Source organism: Taudactylus pleione, unplaced genomic scaffold (assembly GCF_031769625.1).
Source record: "Taudactylus pleione unplaced genomic scaffold, aTauple2 ptg000116l, whole genome shotgun sequence".
NCBI classification, from domain to species: Eukaryota; Metazoa; Chordata; class Amphibia; order Anura; family Myobatrachidae; genus Taudactylus; species Taudactylus pleione.
In genome coordinates this window covers 18,254,002-18,280,790 of record NW_028284518.1, presented here as the reverse complement: position 1 = coordinate 18,280,790, position 26,789 = coordinate 18,254,002, and the positions used below count along the sequence as shown (strand labels likewise).

Genomic DNA, 26,789 nt, shown 5'->3' with positions numbered 1-26,789 from the left:
GACATGTTGGATTTGTTTTCATGGCTGCATTGTGTTTCCTGTCACAATGGTTAAAGTTTTATCTAAAAAAGCTAAAGGTTTGCAATCGTCCAGTGAGAGGAGACTGGCTCTTTTGTTGCCTTGCTAAACACAAAGCTTATATCATAGCGGTTCAGAAACACATTTTGCTGTCCCCCCCGCCTTCTCGGATTATTATTATTGTTTATTTATATGGCGCCGCAAGTGTTCCGCAGTGTCGTACAAAGTACATAAACAAATAAGTTGACCAGTGACTTATAGTACAATACAATACAATACAGGACAGGACAAGGAACATGGATAATATACATTGCTACATTAGCGAAAATACCACCCAGATAAGCAACAGAGCAAAGCAGCAAAGTGTTTGGTGCCCTAGTGGGGAGTAAGAAGTAGATTAAAGTAGCGAAAAAGAAGCAAAAGAGGGTAGAGGGCCCTGCTCGTAAGAGCTTACATTCTAAAGGGGAGGGGCAGACAAACAGTTGTGACACAGATGGGGTAGGCTGGGAGGAAAGAGTATGTAGCAGCGAGTTAAGATGAGAGATGGAAGGCTTTAATGAAGTAGTGGGTGTTGAGAACCCGTTTGAAGGATTGTAGAGAGGTGGAGAGTCTGATGGGAAGAGGGAGATAGTTCCAAAGGTGGGGAGCGGCGCGGGGAACTTTTTGGAGGCGGGAATGAGAGGAAGTAATCAATTGGCATGAGAGGCGGCGTGCATTTGTGAACGAAGAGGGCAGACAGGAGAGTGAAGGGAGATGAGGTCCAAGGTGTAAATGGGAGAGGAATGGGTGAGGGCTTTGTAAGCGAGTGTGAGAACCTTGAATTGGGTTCTGAAAGGGAAGGGGAGCCAGTGGAGAGCTTGTAGGAGAGGGGAGGCAGATGCAGAGTTTTTGCAGAGGAAGATGAGCTGAGCAGCAGCATTGAGGACAGACTGGAGCGGGGAGAGAAGGGAGTTGGGGAGGACAGATAGGAGGTGGTTACAGTAGCTCAATTTGGAGATGACCAGTGAGTGTATGAGGGTTTTAGTGGCATCCTGGGTGAGAAATGGTCTAATCTTGGAAATATTTTTAAGATGAAAACGACAGGACTGCGAAAGTTTCTGGATATGTGGTTTGAAGGAGAGGAAGGAGTCCAGGATAACTCCAAGACAGCGCACTTTGGGGCTAGAGGAGATAGTTGTGCCATCAATTGATAAAGAAATGGTGGGAAGTGCGGTTATTTTGGGAGGTGAGCTCAGTCTTTGACATATTAAGTTTGAGAAATCACTGGGACATCCAGGAAGAGTTAGCAGAGAGACAGCTGAAGATATGAGTGAGGAGAGAAGGAGAGAGATCAGGGGAGGAAAGGTAGATCTGAGTATCATCAGCATAGAGATGATATTGGAGGTCAAAAGAGCTGATGAGTTCACTTAGTGAGGACATACAGAGTGAGAATAGGTGAGGTCCAAGAACAGAACCTTACTCAATGTAACAGAGCAGACTGTCCAGTTAAGAAGGCTGGGGTGTCTTTTTTTTGCACTGTAATTGCAATTTTGTACGAGGACACATCTGTACATCAGACAAGAAAGCGCCAAAGGCCAAACATCCTGTCCAGGATTGAGGAACACATCATATGAAGTCCCAAGTAGAAATCTATAGGAAGGGCAACAAAGGCCCGAGTTTAAAGAGCACAGAGGGAGAAGATCAGCCTATTATCAGAGCATCAACGATCAACTTGAGGCCAGTCTTTCGGAATCTTGGGAATGGAGTCAGGTGTTCCTTCAGAACAAAGGACATGCCAGTCCTTAAGAGCTTTAACTGCATCCTCTGGAGACAGCAGAAACCCTGTAGAACAGTCATGCATAACCAATAATGTTGTATTAAAATCCCAGTAATATAGTATCTGGGGTAAACTGAGAATTCATGTAAAATGAGAGTGCCTGTGGCCGGAGACCCACATAGCCAAGATTGAGACTGCAGCACCGAAGGGGAAAACCCCTAATGTTGCTACGCCATTTTCAATTGTAGCAATTTACGGACTGTAACTGGGCCATCCGCATTAGAATTATCAGATTAGGAACCACAGTATCTGGCTATACTGAAAAGTGAAGAGCGGCGGCAGTAGCCTTAAGCTGGGCTATGGGGTAGCCAGAAGTCAAACCAGTTGAAACGGACAGCATAGTTTGGGTTTTAAAGAAGCGGAGAAAGAGAGAGTCAGGACCCAAGCATCGTGTCCCTGGACCAAGAATTACAGGCCAGCAGGTAAGGAGATGGACATCTTGATTGTTAGCCATCACAAAACTAGGGCCAAGATGCTGTGCGGCAAGTAGGCCAGAGCCAAGGGCATAATACTAACCGCAAGAGTTTGGGGAGACTGAAAGCAGGTCCTGGCCTGCCTTCAGTATCATTAATTGTTATATTTGTGTCTGTGTGGGCTCCACCTAGTTTTTATCTGCTTGGTTTGAGCCTTATAGGATACCATTGAAGGGGTTGGGTACAGGATGCCGGCACTTGGGATCCCGGCGGTCAGAATCATGACACCGGCAACCCGACCGGGTTAGGATACCAACACCTGTTGGTAAGTATTCTAACCCTACCCCTTACCATCCCTCCACTCACCCTAAACCTAACTTACCCCCTAGAGCCTGATCCTAACCTTCCCACCCCCTGCCCCCCGAGTGCCAAACCCTAACCATCCCACTAGTGCTTAACCCAAACTCTTAACCCCACTACTTACCGTTAGGATGCCAGCACAGGGATTCTAGGCACCAGCATCCCGACAGCTGGGATTATGACTACATCCTCATTGAAGCTCCTAATACACCCTTGGTAGGTCATAGAACAGTCTAAAGCTGGGTACACACTGACAGATAGATTGGCCGATCAATTGATCGGCCAATGTATCTGCTGCCTGTCGGGCAGTGTGTACCCGTGATATGTCAGTGGACGTCGGCGTTCACCGACATATCGAATTGCTGTGCTGCACAGCCGATGGACAGATATGTCTGCAGACATATCTGTCCATCGGCAGGTGTGTACGGGCGGTCTGCAGACCACCCATAAACACAGCTGCTGCCGCAAGGAGGAAGGCGGGACACGCCCCCTGGTCACTGAGACGTGCAGGCAGACACTCAATTGATTGGCCAATGTAGCTGTCAGTGTGTACCCAGCTTTACAGTTTTACCATGGTATTCGGAATCAGTATGATTTACCGACAGCCGCATGGCCGGCGGTTCAAATCCTGACAGCGGAAGCCCGGCAGGGGTGAAAATCCCGTAGCTAGAAAGGCAAGTATAAACTAACCTATTTTTACTCCCTAACCCTCCTTTAGGGGTGCCTAAACCTAACCTCCCCCTTCAGCTTCCCTGGTATTCATACTCTCATATTACTATAATAAACACCATTCTTCAGATCTACACATCTAGATTAAATTATTGACAAGTATGAGCAGGAGTGCCGAGAGGGGGGGAGCGGGTACTAATTACCAGGGCCCAGGTTTGCTGGAGGGGCCCGGGTTCGGCACCGCTCCCCCCCTCTTACATCACAGCAGCCCAGCACACGCTGCTGTGCTGGTCTGTACTGGGAGACTGCTTGCGGCTGCTAAGAAGCAGCCACAGCAGTCTACTATGCCCGTGGGGGGAGCGATCAAGCTGATCGCGCCCCCCCACTGGTTATGCATCGGGCTGAGGGGGCTCAGAGCGCCCCAATCGTCAGCGCGCTTCGCGGCGCTGCAAAACTTGTTTACATTTTTTTTACCAGAGGGGGTGTGGCCACGCCTCCCGCTATTAGGCCATGACTCCTTTTACCCGGGCCCACCGCGGCTCTTGGCGGGCCTGAGTAGGAGTGGTTAGGCAGTCTCTTTCATTATGCAAAGTACAATGGATGCATATAGTGAGGACATAACAAAGGGTCGATATTCACAATGTTGGCAATCAATGTTGACACCATGTCAACTGTTGGGATGTGACATTGTGGAAAGGTCAGCTGAAATCCCGGAATTTTCAGAATGTCGACATTAGGGTTAAGCTGCAAAAACGTGAGGTTTAGGTAAGTATCGGTTTAGGCACTAGGAGGATGGTTTGGGATTAGGTATACTCACCAGAAGGCTGCCCATCAGATGTCTCCGGCGACTCTGCTCCTCACAGTCAGGACCAAGTAAGACACCTCTAGACCACCAGGGACGGTTAGTCGACATTCTATCATATCAACATTCCAATAGTTTCCACATGCTGCATGTCAACACTTTAAATGTCAACCTAGTACACCACACTCTAAATTATCATGTCCCACTTATTTTGGTGGCCGTGAACCTGCCCATTTTGGTAGCTGATGAGATGGGGGGGGAAGAAGTAACTTTGTTCTCAGGAAAACCATACACTGTACAGTATGTGTGTAGCTATCTTTAAACTGCTAGGATAATGTTAAGTATATAAGCCCTCCTTAAAAGAGAAGAAATAGATGCAAATTGAATGACTCATTAGAAACACCTGCTCCATTTATCATGCGGTAGCTTATAGTATTTCTTTACTTCTCTACAGTTACAATGTGCTAAGATCAATGTACATATTACCATGCACAAACTGGTTACCAGGAAATGATTTAACTCAATTAAGGGAATAGTGAACTATTTAAAGCAGCTCTTGAATGCAACTCAGTTTGTAAGTACTATAGTAGCATGTGGAGCAGTACTACTTAGCCAGGTAATTTATTTCAGCACACTGAGCAGTCTGATAGGCAAATAAGTCGAATACTTCTATGACCAGAAATATAGCCAGGATGCTAAGCTCCTAATGAGACGATACTGCTGCCAGTAACATTATGTTTGTGAAGATGAATCTTCTAGTGACATGCAGAGGCTTTTTCCAGACATGAGATGATAGGTGGAATTAGCACTCATTGAATTTATGACTAAATGTAAACTGCTCTATGGTTTACTGCCAAAACGGGAATAAGTCAATTAAGTCTTCATTTATCTTCATCTACAGAGTACAGTTACTGTTACTATATTAAAGAGAGAAAACATTAACCGCATTTATGGCCATATCCAATTGGTTTGTTAAGAACTGCATGCACATTTAAAAGAAAACTTGGTATTTTGTTCATGTAACAAATATATAGCATGAGCATAGTTAAATAAAGTGACAGTCAACATATTTTTAAGTCCTCACTCACTTTTCAAGGAGCTGCACATTATTGTTCCATTTGTATTGTAAAAATATACTATCTCCATACTGGACATACAGGAAGTACCAAAGTGCATCCATACTTTAGTTTCAGCATATCTTATGGAGGTCCCTCACACATTTAGAGGCAGAATTATTAGTATTAGCCAAGAACTTCTGAAAATGTATTCATAATTGTGCAGAGAAGGCAAAGTGGACAGGGGCCCTGCTTGCACAAGCTTAATATATAGAGGCAATATGGGTGGACACAACAAGGAGGGAAGGGAAGGGGAGGGGAGGACAGACACTGGGGAGCTATGAGGAGTAGCCAGCTAGAATTAAAATAATAATTGTAAGTGCATGAATGAAGGCTAGATTATAGTCTAATGGAAGGTGGAAGGGCATTTGCTGAAGTGGGAAGTGATGATCTAGGAGGAGGTAAGGTAGTAGCCACTGGCAGAGGGTGGGAGGAATTGTGTAGGGAAATTCGGTTGGAGATGTAGAGAGGTGTAGTTGAGGGCTTTCTAGGTGAAAGAAAGTAAGTTTGAAATTAATTCTGAATTGGACATGGAGTTACTGGCAGAGGGTGTCAGCAGAGGTAGAGAGAGAATGGTGACTTGGCAAAGCAAGGAATTAGAGCACTGCAGAAAGCTATCAAAGTTTCCAAGCCAAATCAGATATTAGTAATCCAGTTCCCCAATCACAGAGCCCTATTGACTCATGGGCCCGCACTGCATCCCATCCTGTGCATCCATGTTGGATATGCCAGTGCCTGTAGAATAGGTGTGAAACTGCAACTAGAAGGTGTAAGAGCAACAAAAACTACATTTTTGTGAGAAATTTTTAAATGAACAGTCAGTGTTGAAGATGTGCATATGTGAAGGTGATCCAGAACGTGCAGAGTAGTGCAAAATACCCAACACAATATATCATTCTTAATTATTTCCGCAATATACTTTTTCCTGGCACTTTTTCCTCACAAATAGTTGACTAGGTTCTTAGGATTAATGTTTTAGCATGGCCAAGTAGCAAAGTCCATGGCGCAATAAACAGGGCTATTTGCCATGATTTGAGGAAAGGTGTATGTGGGCACCTCTGTATCTGTCTGTATGCCTGACTGAAGGAATTAAAAAAAAAAAAAAAAAAAAAAGCGAGGTTCAGTAAATGCAAAACAAACAAAATAAAAGCACCACTGTTGGCCAAAAAGTTGATAAATTAAAGACATACTTATCTAAATCAATGGAAACAAATATTTATTTTTAGCTATTCATTCATTAATGCATTACATCAGTGTTTGCCAAACTCATTCCTCAGGGAGCACTAACAGTGCATGTTTTCCAGGTTCCCTCACAGAATCACAAGTGAAATAATTAGCTCCACCTGTGGATCTTTTAAAATGGGTCAGCCAGTAATGAACAGTTCACAAACTAGGAAAAAAATGGAAACCATGCACTGTTAGTGCTCCCTGAGGAGTGAGTTTGGGAAACACTACATTACATTGTAAATGCAAAAAAAAGTTTTAGCCTCTCAAGGGGAGGTAAGGTTTAGGCAGCGGGAAAGGGGGGTCAGGATATGGGTCAACAAGTGTCTGTATCCTAACCCTGACAGGATAACTGTGTCTGGATTCTGACCGCCAGAATCCCAAGCGCCGGCAGCCCATACCCAACCCTTACAGAGGTCTAATACCGCTTACTCATTATACTTATTAGTAAAATATTCATTTTACAGAATAATTATTTTATTACCAGTTATTTATATAGCTCACACATATTCCGCAGCACTTTAGAGAATATTTGGCAATTCTCATCAGTCCCTGCCCCAGTGGAGCTTACAATCTATATTCCCTATCACATGCGGACACACATACACACTAGGGTTCATTTTTGTTGGGAGCCAATTAACCTACCAGTATATTTTTGGAGTGTGGGAGGAAACAAGAATACCCGGAGGAAATCCACGCAAGCACAGGGAGAATATACAAACTCCACACAGTTAGGGCCATAGTGGGAATCAAACCTATAACCTCAGTGCTGTGAATCAGAAATGCTAACCATTACACCGTCTGTGCAGCATTTATTATTGTAATGCGATACAGTCATGCTAAAATAGACTTTTGTTTCATTGTATCTTTTATCATATCGGTGCTGCACTGGCTACTGGATAATGATGTAACAAATGGAAAGTAGATAAGATGCATTATAATTTGGACGTACCTTTAAAATTTCCAATGAACAACCCAGGGAGAATCTGTAGGAAATAAAAATCAAGTTAATATAAAATGTTGCCAAGATGGAGCTTTGAAAAAACTGCAGTGGTAAATTGCATGTCTGCATGGGGAGAAGTGCGAGTAGACACTAATTTTAAAATAACTGGAGAGATAGGTATCCGTGTTTTATCGGAGTTAACTTGTTTGACTATTATCTTCCACTAAATGACACAAGAAAGCCTAGCACTAAAACACACTGAAACCCCAAAACAGGCAATCACTGTCAAATTCCAATGAATGGTCAGGGAGAGAACACATTTACAACAAACTTGAAAAAGAAAATATTCAACAGGAAGTACACTAAATTGATGGTGTAGTGATTTCTAAAGTTTTAATTCTCAGTTAATGTAACACAGGATGGTATTTTGTTCAACATAACATATGAGAGCAAAGCACTTCTGTAAATAAATAATGAACTTAAAATGTGACTTATCAATAAGTTAGTATAGTGGAAATTACTGCAAGTGCTGGTGAAACTAAAACTGGGAACAAATTAGCCTCATAACAACTGGCCTGAGCAGCAGAATCAGCCAGTAACGTGGGCGACCAAAATGGATGAGATCCCGCTATTTGACACAGTGGGCCTTCTTCGCATAGCCAGAAGATGACAGGAGATACAATCCTATAAGTAATTTTACAACATGCTCAATAATGATCTAAACCGTTTTTCATTAAAATCAGGCATATTTTGGTGCTACACAAACTGCAATATTGGGCCATTTACCATTACAGCCGGTGATATCAAAGCATGCTTGGCCATTTTACTGGACCTTAAGGTGCCCACAGACATAGCGATGTGCTCACAATCCGACATCATGTACGTTTTCCCCTGAACTCTCCCCAGGAGCTTCCCGGCAGTCGTGGGCACGATTTGGTCAAAAAAGCTGCCAATTTGACTTCCAATCTCACGATCTATCGGATTGTGCGCATCTGCAGGATAAATCGTGGGTTTCCCAAAACAATAGAAGAGGCTCTTCATGATTGATGGTAAATTTAAATAATAACAATGGGAGGGGCTAGCCAGGGGTATAAAAAGCAAGCACCATTTTAACCCTGTGCACATTCTGCTCTGCTACTAGTGAGGCTAGGTGTATAGCAGCTGAACCCTGTACAATGCTACTGCACTCTTTGTATTTGGCTTGCCTTTTACAAAGTGTCTTCTACCTGCAAGTGTGTGTAACTGCATTCTATCCTGTTCCTGAATTCTGTGCCGATGGATCCCTATCGGTATAGAGTGTTGGTCGCCTAAGCTGGGGTCAAGGTGATCAAGGAGAAGACCATACTGGACCAAGGAGTGGCTGCATCAAAGAGATACTCGCTCTCACATGTCCCTACTGATGGAGATCAAGGAGAACAACCCGGACGACTACAGCAACTACCTGCACATGGATGATGCCATCTTACAGGAGTTGCTGCATCTGGTGACCCCCCATATCCAGAGGCAAGACACAAGGTGGCGGAGGACAATCCCTGCTGAAGAGAGGCTGGTGGCTACCCTGAGGTACCATTTGAAGACCTGAAGTTTGGGACACTCATCTCACCTCAGTCCTTGGGCGTCATCCGTCACCGGGATGGAGACCTGCAAGGCTATCGTTAAAGTGCTGCAGTACCAGTATTGCAAAGGAAAAAAAAAAAAAAAAACACACTACACATTTTTTTTCTTAGTTTTTTTTTTTTTTTAACTCTTTTTCATAACTGACAGACAATAAGGCAGCATTAACAAGACTGTGCTGCATAGCAGGCATTAACATATTGTGTGGCAACAACACTACATAGTAGTCAATAAAAAAAATACAAAATTTTTTTAACTGTCAGGCACTGTGGCAATAACACTGCTCAGCACTGTGTCAATAACAATTTTTCTGTGGTTTTTATTTAAACTCTTTATTATAAGACAGCCAATTAGGCTGCATAAACCATACTGTGCACTGAACTGTAGGCAATAACATAAATTTAACTTGTTTATTTTATATATAAAATAAACATGCATATAAATTGTACAAGACAGCATTATCACCAAATTTGATCAAACCCAATAGGTAGCCTGCTGTATGTTGTAGGATCGGTCAGACACCAGATTGAACAGGCCAATACACACATGGCACAAGTACAGATTGTGGCCCCGGCTTCGAGCAATCTGTACTTGCGCCATGTGTGTAGTGACCTTGTCCAATTAGTGTCATCACCACCGTATAGCATACAGCCAGCAGCTATTGGGAGTGATAAAATTTGGTGATAGTACAGGCAAGAAGAAAAATAAAAATTAAGAGTAACGCGGCAAATCTTCCTCTAACTCCAGCAGATCATTATAAATTGTCTGCCTTTTGGTTGGAGTCCTGGGTGGGGTAGTAATCTCCAACTGGGTTGGGGGGGGGGCCTGACATAGGCAATTGGGGCAGACGAACAAAGCAGTGGGTCTGCAATGTAGGTGGAGTCGTATAAATTGCTGTTGAGTAACCGAATTAGAAGCTCAGACGAGCCTGTGAAAATTTTTCTTAGTGACCTCATCCATTTTTCTCATGCGACTATTAATATGTGCAGTAAAATCTTTGATATCATCCGGCACTTTCTGAAGGATGCTTTCAGCTTCTTGGAGAAACAAGTCCTCCTGTTCTTTGTGCTGTTGCTTTCTTGCCGTTTTTTTTTTTTTTTTGGGGTGGTACCGAAGAAGATGATGGTCCTGGTAGAATGGGTGTTAGCACTGGGGTCAAGTTTTCCACCTCGCTGTCCCCGAGCAAACTTAGGTGGGGGTTTAGGGGAGAACAGGCTCTTGGGTGGGAGTCTGTATAGGAACAAAAAAAAAGAAAAGCAATATTATAATCAGGTTTTAACACATTTTTTACTATTTTTCCAGTTTCCTAACACCGTGGAAGAATGGAAGAGCATCACTGAAGAATTTGAACAACGTTGGAATTTCCCTAACTGCGGAGGAGCCATCGATGGAAAACACATCCGCATCAACCGACCTGCCAACACTGGACCATATTACTACAACTACAAAGGCTTCTTCAGCATCGTTCTCATGGCAGTGTTGAATGCCAACTACGAATTTTTGTTTGTGGATGTCGGCAAGAATGGCAGTGTTTCAGATGGTGGGTCTTTCAAACAGACTGCTTTCTACCAGAGACTCACCAACAAAACCCTCCACTTGCCTTCACTGGACAAGACAAAGCACAGTCTAAATTACGTTTTCCTTACAGACAAGGCTTTTGCATTACATGTACATGTCATGAAGCCATTTGCACAGAGAGGCCTGAACAAAGAGAAGAGGATCTACAACCATCATCTATCCCGGGCACGGAGCATTGTAGAAAATGCGTTTGGAATACTCAGCAACCGGTTCCACATTTTCCACACCACCATAAACCTACGTGTGGAGAAGATAGACTGGGTCGTGATGGCGTGCTGTGTGCTGCATAACTTTCTGCGAAGGAAAGCTACACAATGAGGACCAGTCCCAGCTAGACCAGAGGATGTATGACCTCCGGAGGAGAGTGCCCAGTTTACATCAGTGTCTGCACCACCAATTCCTACAACATCGACAGCACGTGCCAAAGAAGTGAGGAAGGAGTATATGGCCTATTTCAACGGACCAGGTGCGGTGCCATGGCAGGAGGACTGTATGTGAGATAAATGACTATAGTGGACAATTGGGATTGAGCTTCAAAAACAATAAAAGGTTTTGGTTTATGAACTGTCTCTCTACTTACCAAAATTTCCTCGGAGGGTCCACTCACTTCTGCCGCCTCCTGAAGTTTATGAGGTGATAGTACCACAGTGTTGGCTGGTACAAGTCGTCAGTGCCTGCCCCGGAGCTTTTTGAATCGTCCTCTTTTCTCTTTTCCTTTATGTAGACGGTATGCAGGTTCTGGATTTTCTGGCGTACTGTTTTAAGGTCAGCATCCACGATTAATTTTTTGTTATAGTCCAACTCCAACAACACCCCCAAAGCTGCCAATTTCTGCAACTTGTTGTGGTACTATCGACAGGATATCCACCATAGACACTCCTTTGACTGGAGGATCTCTAGGAATCCTGTCACAAACTCCCGTTCACTATCCATAGACATTGCTAGGAAGAAAAAAATAAGGACATTTTATTAATCTACAATTGTGAATTGTTTTGTACATTTTTAATGTTTATTTCTACAGTTTTCGAGATTTACAAAAAAAATTTTTTTTTAAGGTTTCTAATGTTTTTATTTGTATTTTTATTATGTTTTTTATTTGTAATTGTATGTTTTTTTTACATGAATGTAATGTGTTTTTATATGCATTTTAATATATATATTTTTTCAGGATTTGAATGTGTTTTTATATGTACTGTAATATGTTTTTTTTTACAGGAATGTTATGTGTTTTTATATTTATTTTAATATCTTTTTTTCAGGATTTTAATGTATTTTTATTGTATTGCAATATTTTTTTTTACTGGAATGTAATGTGTTTTATAAGTTTTGTAATTTGTTTTATTTTTGTTGTTGCAGTGTATTATTTGTTTATGTTGTTGACATACATTTGTTTATGGTGGTATATTCAAACATCAACAAATATATCACAACAACAAAAACAAACTTTAGATATGTATTGATGTTGTTGTAATGTTTTAATTTTTGTTGTTGAACTAAATTTGTTTTTGCAATTTGAAATTATTTACAGTGTTTTAGGATTTTGCAGTTATTTATTAGGTGGCCATTGGTGGATAGGTGGGTGGCACACACTGGTGGGCAGTGGAAGGTTAATACATGACCCAGTCACCGGCCGCCTCATCCCGGCGGGCGGTGGCTGGGTCATGCATTTATAGGTGGGCGACACACACATTGGTGGGTAGGTGGGTGGCACACATTGGTGGGCAGTGGGGATTGATTAAATACAGTACCAATACTCACCAAAGTGATGCAATCCAGCCTTCAGTGTGCAGACAGGCTCTATCGTGCTTCCTTCTTCTCCTATCCACGATGCCTCACAAGATGGCGTTTGAGCGTGTACATGGTCCTGCCTAACAAATTCCGTGACGTACGATGAATCATGAGATACATTGTTAGTAAAAAATACTCACGATCTGCATCACATCGTGTCCCAGATTGGCAAATCTGCCCTACAGCACGGCAGATCTGAAGATAAGATGTACGACCAGCGGGGGACGCGCATTGGCAACATGATCGTGAGTGGAAACTCAGGATTTGAGCATATTTTTCACGATTTGTCGTCATGATTCGTCGAAATCGGCCAAATCGGGTAAAATATCGCTATGTGTGTGGGCAGCTTTAGTACCTGAAATGCTTGCATATATTTATTGTCCACTTAGCACTTAAAGTATCATGTTTCTCCTTCATCCACCAGGGGACACTGGAGCTCAAGACACTGGGGTAGACGGGTGGATGAGTGGAGTTGGCACTTTAAAATTTATAAGTGTGAGTGACTCCACCCCCTCTATACCCAAGAAGCCCCAGTTTGAGAATTGTGCCCAAGGGAGCCGGTCACTTGGGGCTGAGCTCAGCACACACTTTGTAGATTTTATTTTAATTGTAAAATTTTTTTTATGTTATAGCCTCCCACAGCATTCAGGACAGGCTGACAGTGAGCTGCATCTGTCACCCTGCTACATGGAGGTATCAGGAGGGACACGCCGCAGCAATTCTAGAGTGGGTGTCCGGGTCCCTGGCACCCTGACAGTAGCTCATGGAGGGAGACGCCACAGCTTACTCTAAGAAGCTGTGTCCGTGCTTCCCCATGCCTAGCCACAGACCTGATCGCCTTTTCCCACAGCTAGCGGTGGACTGGGTTCTGCGGCGCGGCACTACCGCTCCTCTGTTTGTTGGTCCGGAAGAGCCTGCAGAGCTCCCCGGTGACCCGGCCATATCTACAGCCCAGAGCAACACATCTGGGGCTGTACCAGTAATACAGTAGGAGCTTCAGTGGCTCAGTAAGCTAATACAGCCACTCTGTATAGCAAGATGGGCACCCTCCATGCTTACTGAGTCCTTCTGGCTCTGCCCTCACAGACTGTAGAACACCCTGGTGGTGTAGAGAATAATTCACTGCCTTCCATACAGTGATGTACACATGTGCTGCAGCTTTAGAGTGATTTATGTCATACTAGCTCACTCTGCATGTGTTAAAAAGCCTCCCCACCCCCAGTGCAGTCTGCGGGATTAATTGGTAGACCGCTGCAGTTCTTTTTATAGAACCTCTGTCTCAGTTTATTGCACTGTATATTGCAGGAATATACTTACATTCTTTCTATTGGGCAATTGATTGAAAACAATTGTCAGCCCAGTGGGGTTATGTTATAACATTAATCTGACTACCTCAGATTGCTGCACACACATCCATGAGCACACCCGATCTCGTCTGATCTTGGAGCTAAGCAGCGTCAGGCCTGGTTAATACTTAGGACCTCATTCAGAGTCGGTCGTTGCGGCCACACGGTCGTACGCCTCCGATGTTCGCTAAACTGCGCATGCGTAAAATTCGCAATGTGCGTGCGTAAACTAGCTGCTACGATCAGAAATTTCTCTCTCCTTGAACACAGCCAGGTCGGTAGTTTGAGTGACAGAATGAGGCGTTTGTGGGTGGTAACAGGGGAAGGTGCTTGAAAACGGGGGAGTGGAGATCCGAACGCAGGCGTGCCCAATTATGCGAACGGCGTTTTATGGGAGTGCATAATTAACAAAGTAGTGTCATGGCACACGTGACATGGGTGGTTTGTACACTGACCTGATCGTAGTGCTTAAGAGAGGGTATGGTCAACCTTAAGCTCTACGACCAGTTCCGATGGTTACCGATGGTCTCGATTAATCCTTATATGGCCGGAGATGACGTGTAATGCGTACGAGAAGGGGGCGTATTTTTTGTCTTACGGCCCCATCCTCCCCTTGGTCAGCCAGCTAACGATCCGATCTTAAGGACGCAACTTGCGAGTGCATCATTTGCATATCTGGCCCCTTTTCCCTTACGACCGTGCGGCCGCAACGACCGACTCTGAATGAGGTCCTTAATACCTTGTAATTGTCACCAATACTCACTAATGTCTGTGGCTATTTGTGATAGCAGCTTCGTCTACACGAATATGATAACTTAACACACTTGTACTCCAGGTATCCACCTGTTTCATGCGGACTCTGATAATATGCAGTGTATGTTTGTAACCTGTAATTTCAGCTACAGATTTGTAAGCAGCTTTGTGCTAGGGCTACTGCGGTATGTTTAATTGCATATTGGAGGGGCCCCAGACCACCTCTATATAAGTAATATGATTGTTATCAGTATTATATCTGATGCCTTGCTTTCTGGGGTGCAGGCAAAATTACCTATTGTCATCTCACAGTACACATAGCAGATCTCTCGATCAATTCTTAATGTGTTTGTCTCCCAGGCGACTAATGTTCACGATAATAGAGCTATAGGTGTACCCCTGCATTTAATAGCTAAGATTAGTGTGAACGGGCATAGCCCTGGGGCTTATGCAGGTTTCAGTCCAGGGTTCAGACACTTTCGTGTTTTCTCGTTGGATATTATGAAATCCACCTATCAACCCAGGAATAGAAGTTTTTATCACAGTGCTTCTCCTATGTATAACATACATCTGGGCAACATATTCCGGTCTTTCTTTTCGTTTTCAGACCAAGGAATGAATAGAATTATAATATATATATATATATATATATATATCTCTTTTGTTCTGCTTTTAATGCGGATACTGCACAGTTTGTTATTGCACTATACTGCTGGGCCTCCCTATCTCTCGTACAAATAATGAGGGTGTAGACTGCCCTGTGTATCAGTATCTGGCTCAGGTTTTCTATTCCTTTTTATAGATATAAGGAGATTGCTAGATGAATACTAGTGTAGTTACTGCACTGCTTTATTATACACGTATACTGGGGTTTGAATCCTAGTGTATCTCTTGACTAAGGAACAAACAATTTAACAAAGTAGTATCTGTTCTTATCAGTTTAATATCTAATACGCCCCCTAACTGTGGGCCATAAATTAAATGTTTTTGTTTGTTTTTAGAACAGATAGATGGAAAAAGAGCTTGCTCTGTCCACTCACACATTATTAGAGTATATCTTCTTCTCTGTCCCTCTGTTGAGGAGGGTCTGCATTATTCAGTGTATATTATATTTTATATCCATCCTGATACTAGGCTATAGGTCTGGTCTCTTCTTTGAACCAGTTCCTTTAGTATTCTTCTCCTCCCATGTGTGTACACGAAGAATTCAAGTTTTGCGCAGTTATCATTCTGAGAGTCATAGACTGTAGTATCTTCATGTGACCACAGATGTATCCACTAAATAAGTGTTACTTTTTTATACACAGGGCGACGCCTTTACGAATGCAACTCTAGTCGAAAGACCAGGTTGTAAAGCGTACCGTCTCAGACGAGCTATGGAAACTATTGGTACTCTACCTGCATAATGATATGGCATTGTTGAATACGGGTCAGTAAAAATCTACAAGAAGAGACCAGGTGGTCCCTGGTTGCTCGCAGGTAAGGGCTTGCTCCACTTTTCTAGGCAAGCACTTGTCTCAAATCCGTTTAGAAGAGTGACAAGCTCACTGTGCAACTGCATGCTTTTGACATAACACCTTAACAGCTATACTGGCAGACATCTGTCCCTGTAGGGTACCTCCTTTATATCAGTTTGGCTCTACACCTGAGTGTTTTTTATATCGCCGATTCGCACTGACCTAGTATACATAAACTACTACATTATTATTTTATGTTAGCTTTGTTTTATCTACTGCTGGTTCTCTATCCTGTCGAATAGACCTGGTCTGCCAGTCCTTTATTGCGCCAATATCTCCTTGGGGATTATCTCCACATTGCCTACTGAGGTATATACTGTACGTGCCCATAGTTTTAACTTAACCATTTTCCCTCCTTCCTAGAGCGATACGCCTTGGCCAGCATACTCTACATGTTTGTTTGTTGTTTTGGACAATCATTCCAAGGTCGATTGTTGCTAAACGAGTCGAAACCACCGATCAAGGTGCTGGTATTCCGTGCGATTTTCATGACTCTTCTGGAAGCTACCTCCCTTCCAGAAGGTCGGCCTGTTCGGATCTAGTCGGACAACACCACTGACATAGTGTAAATCTTTCTTCGAGGAAGGACGCACAATCGCAGAGCTTGTGCGAGGCGAGACGCTTTCTACGGTGTACAGAGTCCGTTTTGGCAATCTCGAGGGTGTTCTTTCAGAAATAAAATTCTGTGAGGCCGACTTTCTCAGTTGTCAAGACTTTCATCCTAGAGAATGGGACCTTCAACCAGCGGTTTTTCCCAATTGCTTGTCAGTAGGTTGGGCATGCCAGACATACATCTCATGGCCTTCAGGCACAGTCATCTGGTGCCTCAGTGCTATTCCAGGACTTGGGACCCGAATGCAGAGGTGGTAGGCTCTCTGAGAGTGTTTGGAAGTACGATCTACTGTACCTCTTCCCTTTCTACCGCTAGCCCTCCTGTGTCTCAAGCAAGAAGTGGACACAGGTTTTTTTTTCTGGTGGCTCCATACAGGCCTGCCTCTCAAATCTCCAACTGCTCCTCGTCAAGGTTCCTTGTGTACCTCTTCGCCAGACCTCCTGCTTCCAGGTCAGTTCGTATTCCTTTACTTACAGTGGCTGCCTTTCATGGCGTGGCTGTTGAGGCCATGGTCTTACATGTTGCGGGGTTTCCGGACTCTGTTGTTCCCACCGTGTTCTGGGCTCGCAAGCCCGTTCCGTTATCTCATTATCGCATCTGGTGTTCTTATGTGATCTGGTGTGAAGAGCAGGGGTTTCCCATCACTGCTTCCTTCGTCCCATCTCCTTCCTTTCTTCAAGGGGACCTGGATGCTGGGTTACGCCTCAGTTCTCTCAAAAGCTCAGGTCTCGGCATTGTCGATATTTCAGCGGTCTAACCTTTTTCCCCTTAGAATCAATCTTTTCTTCAAGGGGTTCTCCTAGGACAGCCTCAGTGGTCCCGCCTACACCTTACCCTGATTCTGCTGTTCCTCCAGTCTTCTCTGTTCGCAACTGGGAGGATGTGGAAAAGTAACTCCGCTCTTGGAAGATGGTCCTCTTATTGGCTTTGGCTTCGACCAGGCGGGTCTCGGAATTAAGAGCTCTTGTCGGCTTCCTTATCTCATTTTCATGATGACCATGTGGAACTCTGTTCTAGACAGTCTTCCTACATAAGGTGGTTTTTCGGCCTTCCACATCAACCAGTCTATTGGTTCCGCTGTTGGATGGCTCTCCGTATTCTCTAATCGTGGATTTGTGTGGGTTCTTCAGATTTAGGTGGCCTGTATTGCAGCATTGCGGAAGTCAAATACTTTGTCCTTTATGGTGCTGCTAAACGTGCGTGGCCTGCTTCTAGGCAGATGTTAGCCACATGGATCCATTTGATCAATAATCAGGAGTATGTTGCTAGTGCCCGGCCTTCGACGGTTTTCTGTTCTGGGCTTTCCACTCGTGGATTCTTTTTGGGTTGCCCATCATGGCGCCTCAGCCACTTTGTCCTTCCGTGCGGGCCCGTGATCCTGGGTCCGCATCCTTTTTGTTCATTTTGTTTTCTTTTCGGCCTCAGTATCTGCTTTTGGTCGCAGGGTTTTGCAGGTTCCTCAGGGCTCTCCCACCCAGTTGAGTAAAACTTTGGGACGTCCCCAGTGTCTTGAGCTCCAGTGTCCCCTGGTAGATGAAGGAGAAAATAGGATTTTGGTACTTACCAGTAAAATCCCTTTCTCAGATTCCACAGGTGACCACTGGATGCCCTCACAGCACTGCTTTACCTGACATTGTGTTCTGTTTTTTTACACAAGTTGACTACATTCTATTGTAATGTGTGTTTCTATTCGGCTTTGCCATCCTTGTGGCTTGATTCCTTCTCCTCAGTTTAGGTCTGGGGTTTCTGGGGGATAGAGGGGGAGGAGTCACTCACACTTATAAATTTTAAAGTGCCAGCTCCACTCATCCACCTGTCTATGCCCCAGTGTCTTGAGCTCCAGTGTCCCCTGTGGTATCGGAGAAAGGGATTTTACTGGTAAGTACCAAAATAATATTTTAAACTGAAGTGTCTCAAAAATCTCAGCAATAAGTTATTTTTCTTTATCTGGGAATAGTTTGTTTATTGATTTTTACTACAGAACAGATTCATTTGGAGTTTGGGTTTTGGTTAGTTGTCTTTGCTTTGTTTGGCCAGATCATCAAACTTGTGTGTCTAGAATTCTAACTAAACAACAGTGGAGTATAGGCTCATTTAAAAAAAAAAAAAGCCTGCCAACAGATAAAGTAAAATAAATAGTTAAATGTTTATTCCATCTTTGATGATGTGAGAAATTATAAATAAATGGGTATCCTAAAAGCCTTGACACACTTCCTCTAGCCATAGCAACATATTAAATATCCTTGCAACCAAGTCAACATACAAAGAGGAATGCTTTGGATGTGCCAGAGTGCATACAGTATATGATTAACTGCGGGGTGACACTAAGAAAACTATTTTTAGATCCTGATCATGTGTCCAGTACACAGAGCATCAATGTGACAAGGGAGAAAGGAATGAAAGCGGAGACAGATTTAATCAGATTTATTTTTCAATACACCAACATCTGGGTGGTGCATGCGTACAAAGTGCCAATGTAGTTTCTGAAGTCTCTTGGCATACACAAGATATTTTATTGTTACAAAGTTAAAAATTAAAGTGCGCTCAAGTTTAGAAAGTACTATTTTAAAGGACTACTAATAGATAATATATGCTTCTGCGCCACATACAGCCTACAGTAGGTCTAAAAACCCTTTACTTTGTTTGCAACAAAGGATATATTATACGCAATGGTTTATAAACAATATTTAGTCAATACAAGTGCAAATAAGACTCAGGACAAAGCTAATCAAACTTTGTAATGATGTTATAGTCCTGTATAAACACTAGAGTGATGACTTACAAATTACAGTTTTGTGTGCAGCTTTCAAACTGCCACACATAGGGCGGAATTCAATTGATTATTCCCCCCTTCGCACCCAACGGAGCTATTCTATTGTTGCTCCTGCCGGGTGCGATCAGCTGCCAGCGCTCAATTTCGGCGAAAAGTGTCCTGTTTGGGCGCCCAAACGGCACTTTTCACGATCGCGCCCAGCACTTTGGTCGGGGTTAGCCGTTTTATGCGGCTAAACCCGACCACTTTGGGTGCGATCAGCGTGAAACGCTGGCACAATTGAATAGCAGCCCACGATCTCCTGTCACTTTAGACAGGAGATGCGGGCCGCAAAATCATTTGAATTCCGCCCATAGTATGAGATCTCAGAGCCAACCTGCAGGATGAAATATCCTGCGGTATGGTGGCTGAAAACTCAAACAGCATTTACTTCTGTACGAGTCAATCCCACTCAGCTTTGAGCTCCGTCATCTAGGAAGGGCACCTAAAAATGGTACTCTGCCACAAATAGAGAATACTAGCCCAATGCCAACAAACACTGCACAGCCCTTGCTAGCCCTGGCTGGTGGGTATCGGGACAACAGAGTGACAATATACTGCACACAAGTTGTGCCCCCAACACATAAAAGAGGAATGCCAATTTATAATAATAGTGCCCCTGTTTAGATATCAATATATAATAGTGGTTCCAGTAGTATTGAAATTAATAGGTTTGCACTTGTGCATAATTTAATGTGGCCCCCACAGTTTTTTTTTTTTGGCAATATATGTTTATTGTTCTTGTAAAATACATTACAAAATCACCAGAAAAAGTATATCAAATTGTGGGATAAAAACACACACACACACACACACACACACACACACACAGAAAAGAGACATGGAGATAAATCCAAAACATAATAACAGTGTTCGAGAGATATCCAACATGAAGCAAGCCAAATATTGGAAACAGACAAAAATGCAGCAAAAATAAAATCTGTACAAATAAGGGAGGGGATGGGGGTTGGGGGGAGAGTTGGTAAATCGAGAGTGCATATAGAAGGGATTTCTTAGAGTAGGTGGCATCTAACAGGAGCAGCTACACGAGCTCTAGCAAGGAAGAGAAATCTGGGCTCAAGCAGCAAACATTAGGTATGTTCTTGAAGACTTGAATTCCAACTATGGAGGCCAAGTGGAGATACACTCCTGATTTCTCTCAGAGCTCATCCGAAGGTCTTCCATAGCAAGATGTAACATAACATATCCATACGGGCAAGTGTCAGAGGGCCAGAATATAAGTTAAGGAGCCAAAAAGGAGGGGCTAGAGAGAGTTTTCTTATCCACTATAGACTTAACAATAGTAATCACTTGGTCCCAAGAATGGGCGTAGGAGACTGCAATTTCACCAATTGTGCAGTGGGGAGTCTGTCTTCGTATTACGTCAATATTTATGCGGTAGTCCAGGAAACATCTTTGCTAGCATAAGGGGGCACCTTAAATGGTGTCCAAATCATAAAGCAACTAGTGCTAGCAAGCGTATTTTGAAAAATTTCATTCCAGTCACAATCCTCTAAATCAAGTTGTAGATTTTGCTCCCAGTCTTAAGCATACTTGGGGAGGGCAGAGTACATGTGTTCAATCAAGAGTGCGTAGCTACTCGAAAGAGAATGCGCTGGGTACAAAGGGGCCAGGCACAAAGGGGCCAGGCACATGTCCTCAAAGGGAGTCAAGGGTCAGATACTAGCCGCGTGAACATCACACCTTTGTATAAAATGTTTCAATTGTAAATAAATCCAAATCTCAGATGGAGAAAGAACCCACTTAGCCTGCAGAGCAGAGAAGGAAAACACGCTCCTCCAATCCACCAGATGGCCAACTCGCTGCACTCCATGATGCTTCCATACAGCAAACGCAGAGACGGCAACACCCGGGGAGGAAGTCAGGGTTACTAAAAAGAGGGGTCAAAGGTGAGAATATGGAAAAAACGCGTCTTAGTTTCCAAAGTCTATTCCAAAGGGCCAGGGTGGGTGGCCCCCATAGTTTCTAATTCAGCATGGTCTCCTCACTAAATGCTTACCTAAAATCATTATATTTTCTTGTTCCGACACAATCCAAAATAAAATTGGGATTCATATGGGAAATAAGTAAATCCCTTATGAGTTGATCTCTGGTGAGCCCATCTACTTAATAATTCTGGCTGTCAGGATGTCAGCTCCCTGAATGCTGGTACCGGAATCCTGGTTCCAGCATCCAGACCGCTGACATTCTGACAGTAAGTATTGGGGTTAGGGGGAGGGTTATGAGTTAGGTTTAGGCACTAGGGGGCGGGTTAGAGTTAGACTGCAGGGAGGGAGGGTTAGGATAAGTTTATTCACCTGCTTCTGTCCGGATTGTAACCCAATCGGGATGCCGGCATTAGGATTCTGAGCGCTGGCATCTCGTACCCAACCCCTTAATAGTCAGGCAGTCAATCAGTTGCAGGCTCTTATCTGTGAATGGCTGATCACTATTAGAAATTTATTTTTCAATAGGGATACTACTCTCATTATTTATGTACACTGGCACTATTCATTATTTATGCAATACCCTTTATCTACAGTGGCAAAACTTGTATTACACATTTGTGGAACTAAAAGTGCAAGTACGCAGGGAAGCCCATGCTGGCACAGGTAGTTTTACAAGGGTTTGCAATAAATTGTCATATTTTTATACCCTGCTATGCACCGGCAAGAGGTGCCAGGAAGGGCACAGTGCTAGACAGCATTGGACTAGTACACTCAGTGGCAGAACCTGCAAGTGGTGGGCCAAGGTGCAAAAATATGCTTTGGGCGCACTCCCTTCTAGGCTCCATGCAAAGCTCATAATATGGCACACAGTAATGTGCCATGTGACCGCCAAGCAATAAAGACCAGTGTCTAATAATAATCTGTGCCCCAATTAAAAAGACCTGACCAGAGGGGCAGAGTCTAACTCATTGTTGGTTTTCACCAGTGACATCTCCAATTGGAATATGGGTTTTACTATGCCCAATGAGCAGGTCGCGGTCCCCTGGTCAGGGACCCAGGAATTAGCAACTGACCGGGAGATAAGAAGGATAACTGAGTGGCTGGAAATTATCAATGGTGAATATCGGTAATCACTGATGTTAGTAATACTGAAGTATATTGGTAGTAACCAATGTTGAATACGACTGGTAGTGACTAAAGTTGAATATCACTGAAGAATATTTTAAGTGACCGATGTACAATATCACTGGTAGTGACTGGTGTTGAATATCACTGAAGTGACTGATGTCGAATATCTCTGAAGAATATCGGTAGTGACCGATGCCGAATATCACTGGAGAATAACAGTAGTGACTTAAGTTAAACATCACAGAAACTGGTGAAGCGTACTGAGGATACAACGTGGAGCCTGAAACATCGATCCGAAGCTAGCAGCTACTGGAGAAGAAAAGTTGTTCAGGCGACTTCCTGTTTCTTGGAGTCCTCCTTTATACCCCAGAGGTAGCCATCCTTTGGAGGAGAGAGCTAGCTGAGAGGTGACCAGGCTACCATTGGTGGAGAGTCCGGTCAGGTGAGTCAGACAATATGGCTGCGCCCATGGCTACCGCCGCAGGAACTCCGATATGCAGGATTGCGTGGAATTCAACAGGGCCCTGGGGATAATACTCAGTATGTCACCCGCCGCCGCACCTGGCATCTGACCACGTGGCTAATCAGGTGAAATCGGCGCCTCGGCGAGTAACGGCCGATGCCAGGCTATATATTGCAGCTTCCTCATACTTAAGGAATATCATAAACTAAAGCCAATAGGAAACTACTATTAACTACTATAGACAGTGACATTCAGTACACCTATCCTCCATAAATCATAATGAAACAAAAAATTTTAAAAAATTGTTCTGCTAGGGAACTTGATCCCAGTATAAACTTGTTTTAGCCAACTAGTTCCAGATGTGCAGTTCGAACAGAAAACAAAACAAAATAAAAAGGAGGAAAAAAAAAAAAAAAAAAAAGCTAATTTTATGCAGAGCAGAGAAAGTGATTACATCCATCTAGGACTTGCTTTGTGCAATGACCACAAGGCAATTGGTTCAGGAATGTACTCCAAGCAAAAGGGCTTTTCACTTTATTCTAGCAACCAGGCTCTGCATATTATATTACCCATTAGGCAAGAGGCTCTGCATTCTATACGGACCACCAGAAAAAGAGCATCTTGAATACAAGTCACTTGAAACTTGGGAATGGGAATGTATTACACACTGGCCACCAGAAAATGATTTCTGTATTGTACATGGGTCACAGAAACAAGGTTGGGACAGGATCAATGTACTGTCAAGTGGTCACACACCCCCAGTCGGAGAGGGTGCCTTGGGTGGCATAAGATCATGTCACCAGAAACTTCTGGAGAAAAGTAGCTTCTTGAATAAAGAAATTCTAATGCTGGGTACGCACTCCCCTAGTAACATCTAAAAGAGAATATTCAATTGGGTACTATCCAAAGTAAAATTTGGGTCCAGCATTGAGGCCACCTGGTAGGTCCTTCGATATGTTGTGTTGTGTTTACTACTGCCATTGCTTACATCAAATCTGCCATGGTCCCATGAGTTTGCTGCAATCTCTTCGCTCCCACCAATCAATTTCTTTTTTTGTAGACAGGCTGACAACACATGCCAGAAGGAATGTAAAGGAGAGAACTCAGCAACAGTGGCTGGCCAAATCGTCAGAGGGTCCATCATATAGCCAAATGTTGGATCCTGAGTAAGTAATCCTCTGGGACATTTATTTAAAATTAGGATATAACAGCAATTATCCTTTAATGCAATATTATTCAGCTTTAAATTTGAATATATTTGAATTAACTTGGGTTGAAAACACACACTTGAAATACACCGTGTATTATGAATTTACTAATTTGGCTAAAGTGAATTTATTTAACTTTAAAATGCATTAAAATATTCTATATAAAATGTCTTAGACTCTGAGGATGTCACTAAGAAAAAAAAATATTTAAAGCTTAAATCAGATCTCTCTCTACTGTCCCGCATGAGCACATGCTATCGTTTTCATCCAACTCATCCCCGTGATGGGGCTTTCTCGCAAGGTCTGTTTCAGCAGCTCAACTGATAAATTCTTGCAAAAATAGTTTTCACAATGCACATTTAGGCAAAATTATCACATCACAACCTCAAAAAATGCTGTAAATATGCCCCCAAAAGTAGGTAGGTCATTGCTTCATCTTAAGGAGTTTATACAGTTTTAACAAAAATGGAAACCATAACTATGCAATGAGCATAATGATCAAAAGGGTCCTAGTAGGAAAACTACACAACCTCATCTGAAGAGACAAACCCATACAAGATTTAGGAGGCTACAGTGTTACGGACCATCTGACCATTTTTTCTTACATTCACAATTCTATATATTAAGATATTAGAAACACTCCAGAACAGTTTAGTTCTGTTACAAGTCGCAGACACTATTGTCACTCTCCGACACTGCAGGCATCGCTTCCACCAGCCTTGCAAGAACTGCACCACCGGTTTCTAGGCAACCTGGATGCCGAAAGACGTCACACGTTACAGGGAACATGGGATGATTATCCATCAATGTAATTGGTTCCTCATCCTTTTTATACCAGGCAGCGTACTCATGGCTTTGCCGGCTATAGAGTCTCCGTACGTGCACTTCTGGTTCCTGTTGCTAGACTCAGCGTTTCCTGTGATTATCTCCCAGCCTTGCTGCATGGTCTAAGAGTATCCCAGAACCTGTTATTTCGAGTGGATTTCCTCTTTCCAGCTTCCACGTTACCTCCGGCTCTCCAACCTGCATCACATCACCAGCTCCCAAGCCACACTACTGGCATACAGCCGCACCTCCGACTCCCAAAGCCGCATCACATCACCGGCTCTCAAGCCACACTACCGGCACTCAGCTTCACCTCCAGGCTCCCAAAGCCGCATCACATCACCGGCACACAGCCGCATCTCCGGCTCTCTAGCCGCTCCATTTGCTGGACTTACTGTGCTTAAATCACTGGCCCTTTAGCGGTCACATCTACTCCGGTCTTCTTAAGGGGATCTGTGTAAACCTCTACTATCCAGAGTTTAAGTCCAGACGGCCGCCTAAGTACCGGTGAACGCTATAACAGCGGGCGGTTGTTAGTGGCAGAAGACCTCGACCATTGGATTCTAGGGGTTTACACAGGGTAACCATAACAAGTTCTTGACCTCCCGTGAGCTTTATATTATGTACATGGGACGTACTGCAGTATTTTACATCAGTAATATGCACGTTTCATGGGCTATAAAGTAAAAAGTATGTTCTAATTAGGTGTGTGCACTAGTGATATCACAAATGTTATATAATAAATAGGAAGACCTCACCCACCCAATATAAGAAGCTTTATGGATCTGCTGGTGTCACTTCATCTAATTTCATTTTTAGTTTTGCAGAAAATGACTTCATGATTTCTTAACATTCTTATCAGCAAAATGAGAACAAATATTTGTGAACAACAGACGAGCTATGTTATGTGGCTCAGCAACACACAGATTCCAAACCAAAACAGTTCTCCAACACCCAGACAATCACTCTAGCTGTACATGGATATCATTGCGGGACGCAGCACAGAAACCACCTTTCCTCTCAGGTTTTTAGGTCAGAGTCTAGGTAACATTTGGTGTCTTCAACAGTAAAAGACCAGACATTGAAAAAAAAAAAAACGTTTTATTTTTGAAAGTCCCGTTTGTACAGTGAATAAACTTGTATGCCCTTATTACACACAAAATAGCACATATATATATATATATATTAGTCCAAAGTCAAGTGGCACACAAATTTTTTTGCATCACAGTTGCTGGGGTGCATATTTCTCAGGCATAAAAAAAAAAAAAAAAAAAGAGTCCATACATAGTTAGCCATGATATATTCCGGGTAATAAAAGAACACTCACCAGTCTTTTCAACGTAGAAAACGTTTATTTACTCACATCATAGTAAAAGAAAGACGTCGATGTTTCGGACCATACCTGGACCTTTGTCAAGACCCAAATCCCAGAGACCAGAGCATCTTGGATACATGAATTACAAGTAAACAACTAATGTGGTAAAAATAATGAAATAAAATTAAAATACAGTCCGTATTTTTAAAGAGAGCCCTTGTGCTTGTTCCAATCTGAAATGGTTCAAAGAAATCCTGAGCAGCAAGTCACTTTTCTTCATAGGATATGGAGGAACTGTTATGGTGAATGGAATTGTCCTGTAAATATACCCTCACACCGAAAAGTCACCAGAATACAGAATTTGCTAATTTTTAGAAAAAAGCCTTTAAAAACTTTTCTCCGCTGGATGATCCTTTTGGGACCTGGTATCATAAGCAGTGTGCAACCAATGAGTATTGCCCCAAAAGGCTTGTAAACACCTAATAACATGATCCAGAAATAGTCACTGCCCTCTGACTTT

At 43.1% G+C, this 26,789-nt stretch overlaps 1 protein-coding gene and 1 pseudogene across 2 annotated transcripts in view; one reads left to right on the top strand and one right to left on the bottom strand.

The window, feature by feature from the left end:
- DUSP22 (dual specificity phosphatase 22) overlaps positions 1–26,789 on the bottom strand; it is a 124,027-nt gene that overhangs the window by 77,198 nt on the left and 20,040 nt on the right. Inside the window, exon 2 of one of the 2 annotated variants that reach the window (XM_088471720.1) lies at positions 7,370–7,403. The exons of the other annotated variant lie outside the window; for it this stretch is intronic. Within the exon in view, the coding sequence (XP_088327846.1) occupies positions 7,370–7,403 (34 nt within the window). The remainder of the gene's footprint in view (positions 1–7,369; positions 7,404–26,789) is intronic. 2 annotated transcript variants of the gene reach the window in all.
- Positions 15,326–15,501, top strand: LOC148524806 (U2 spliceosomal RNA; annotated as a pseudogene).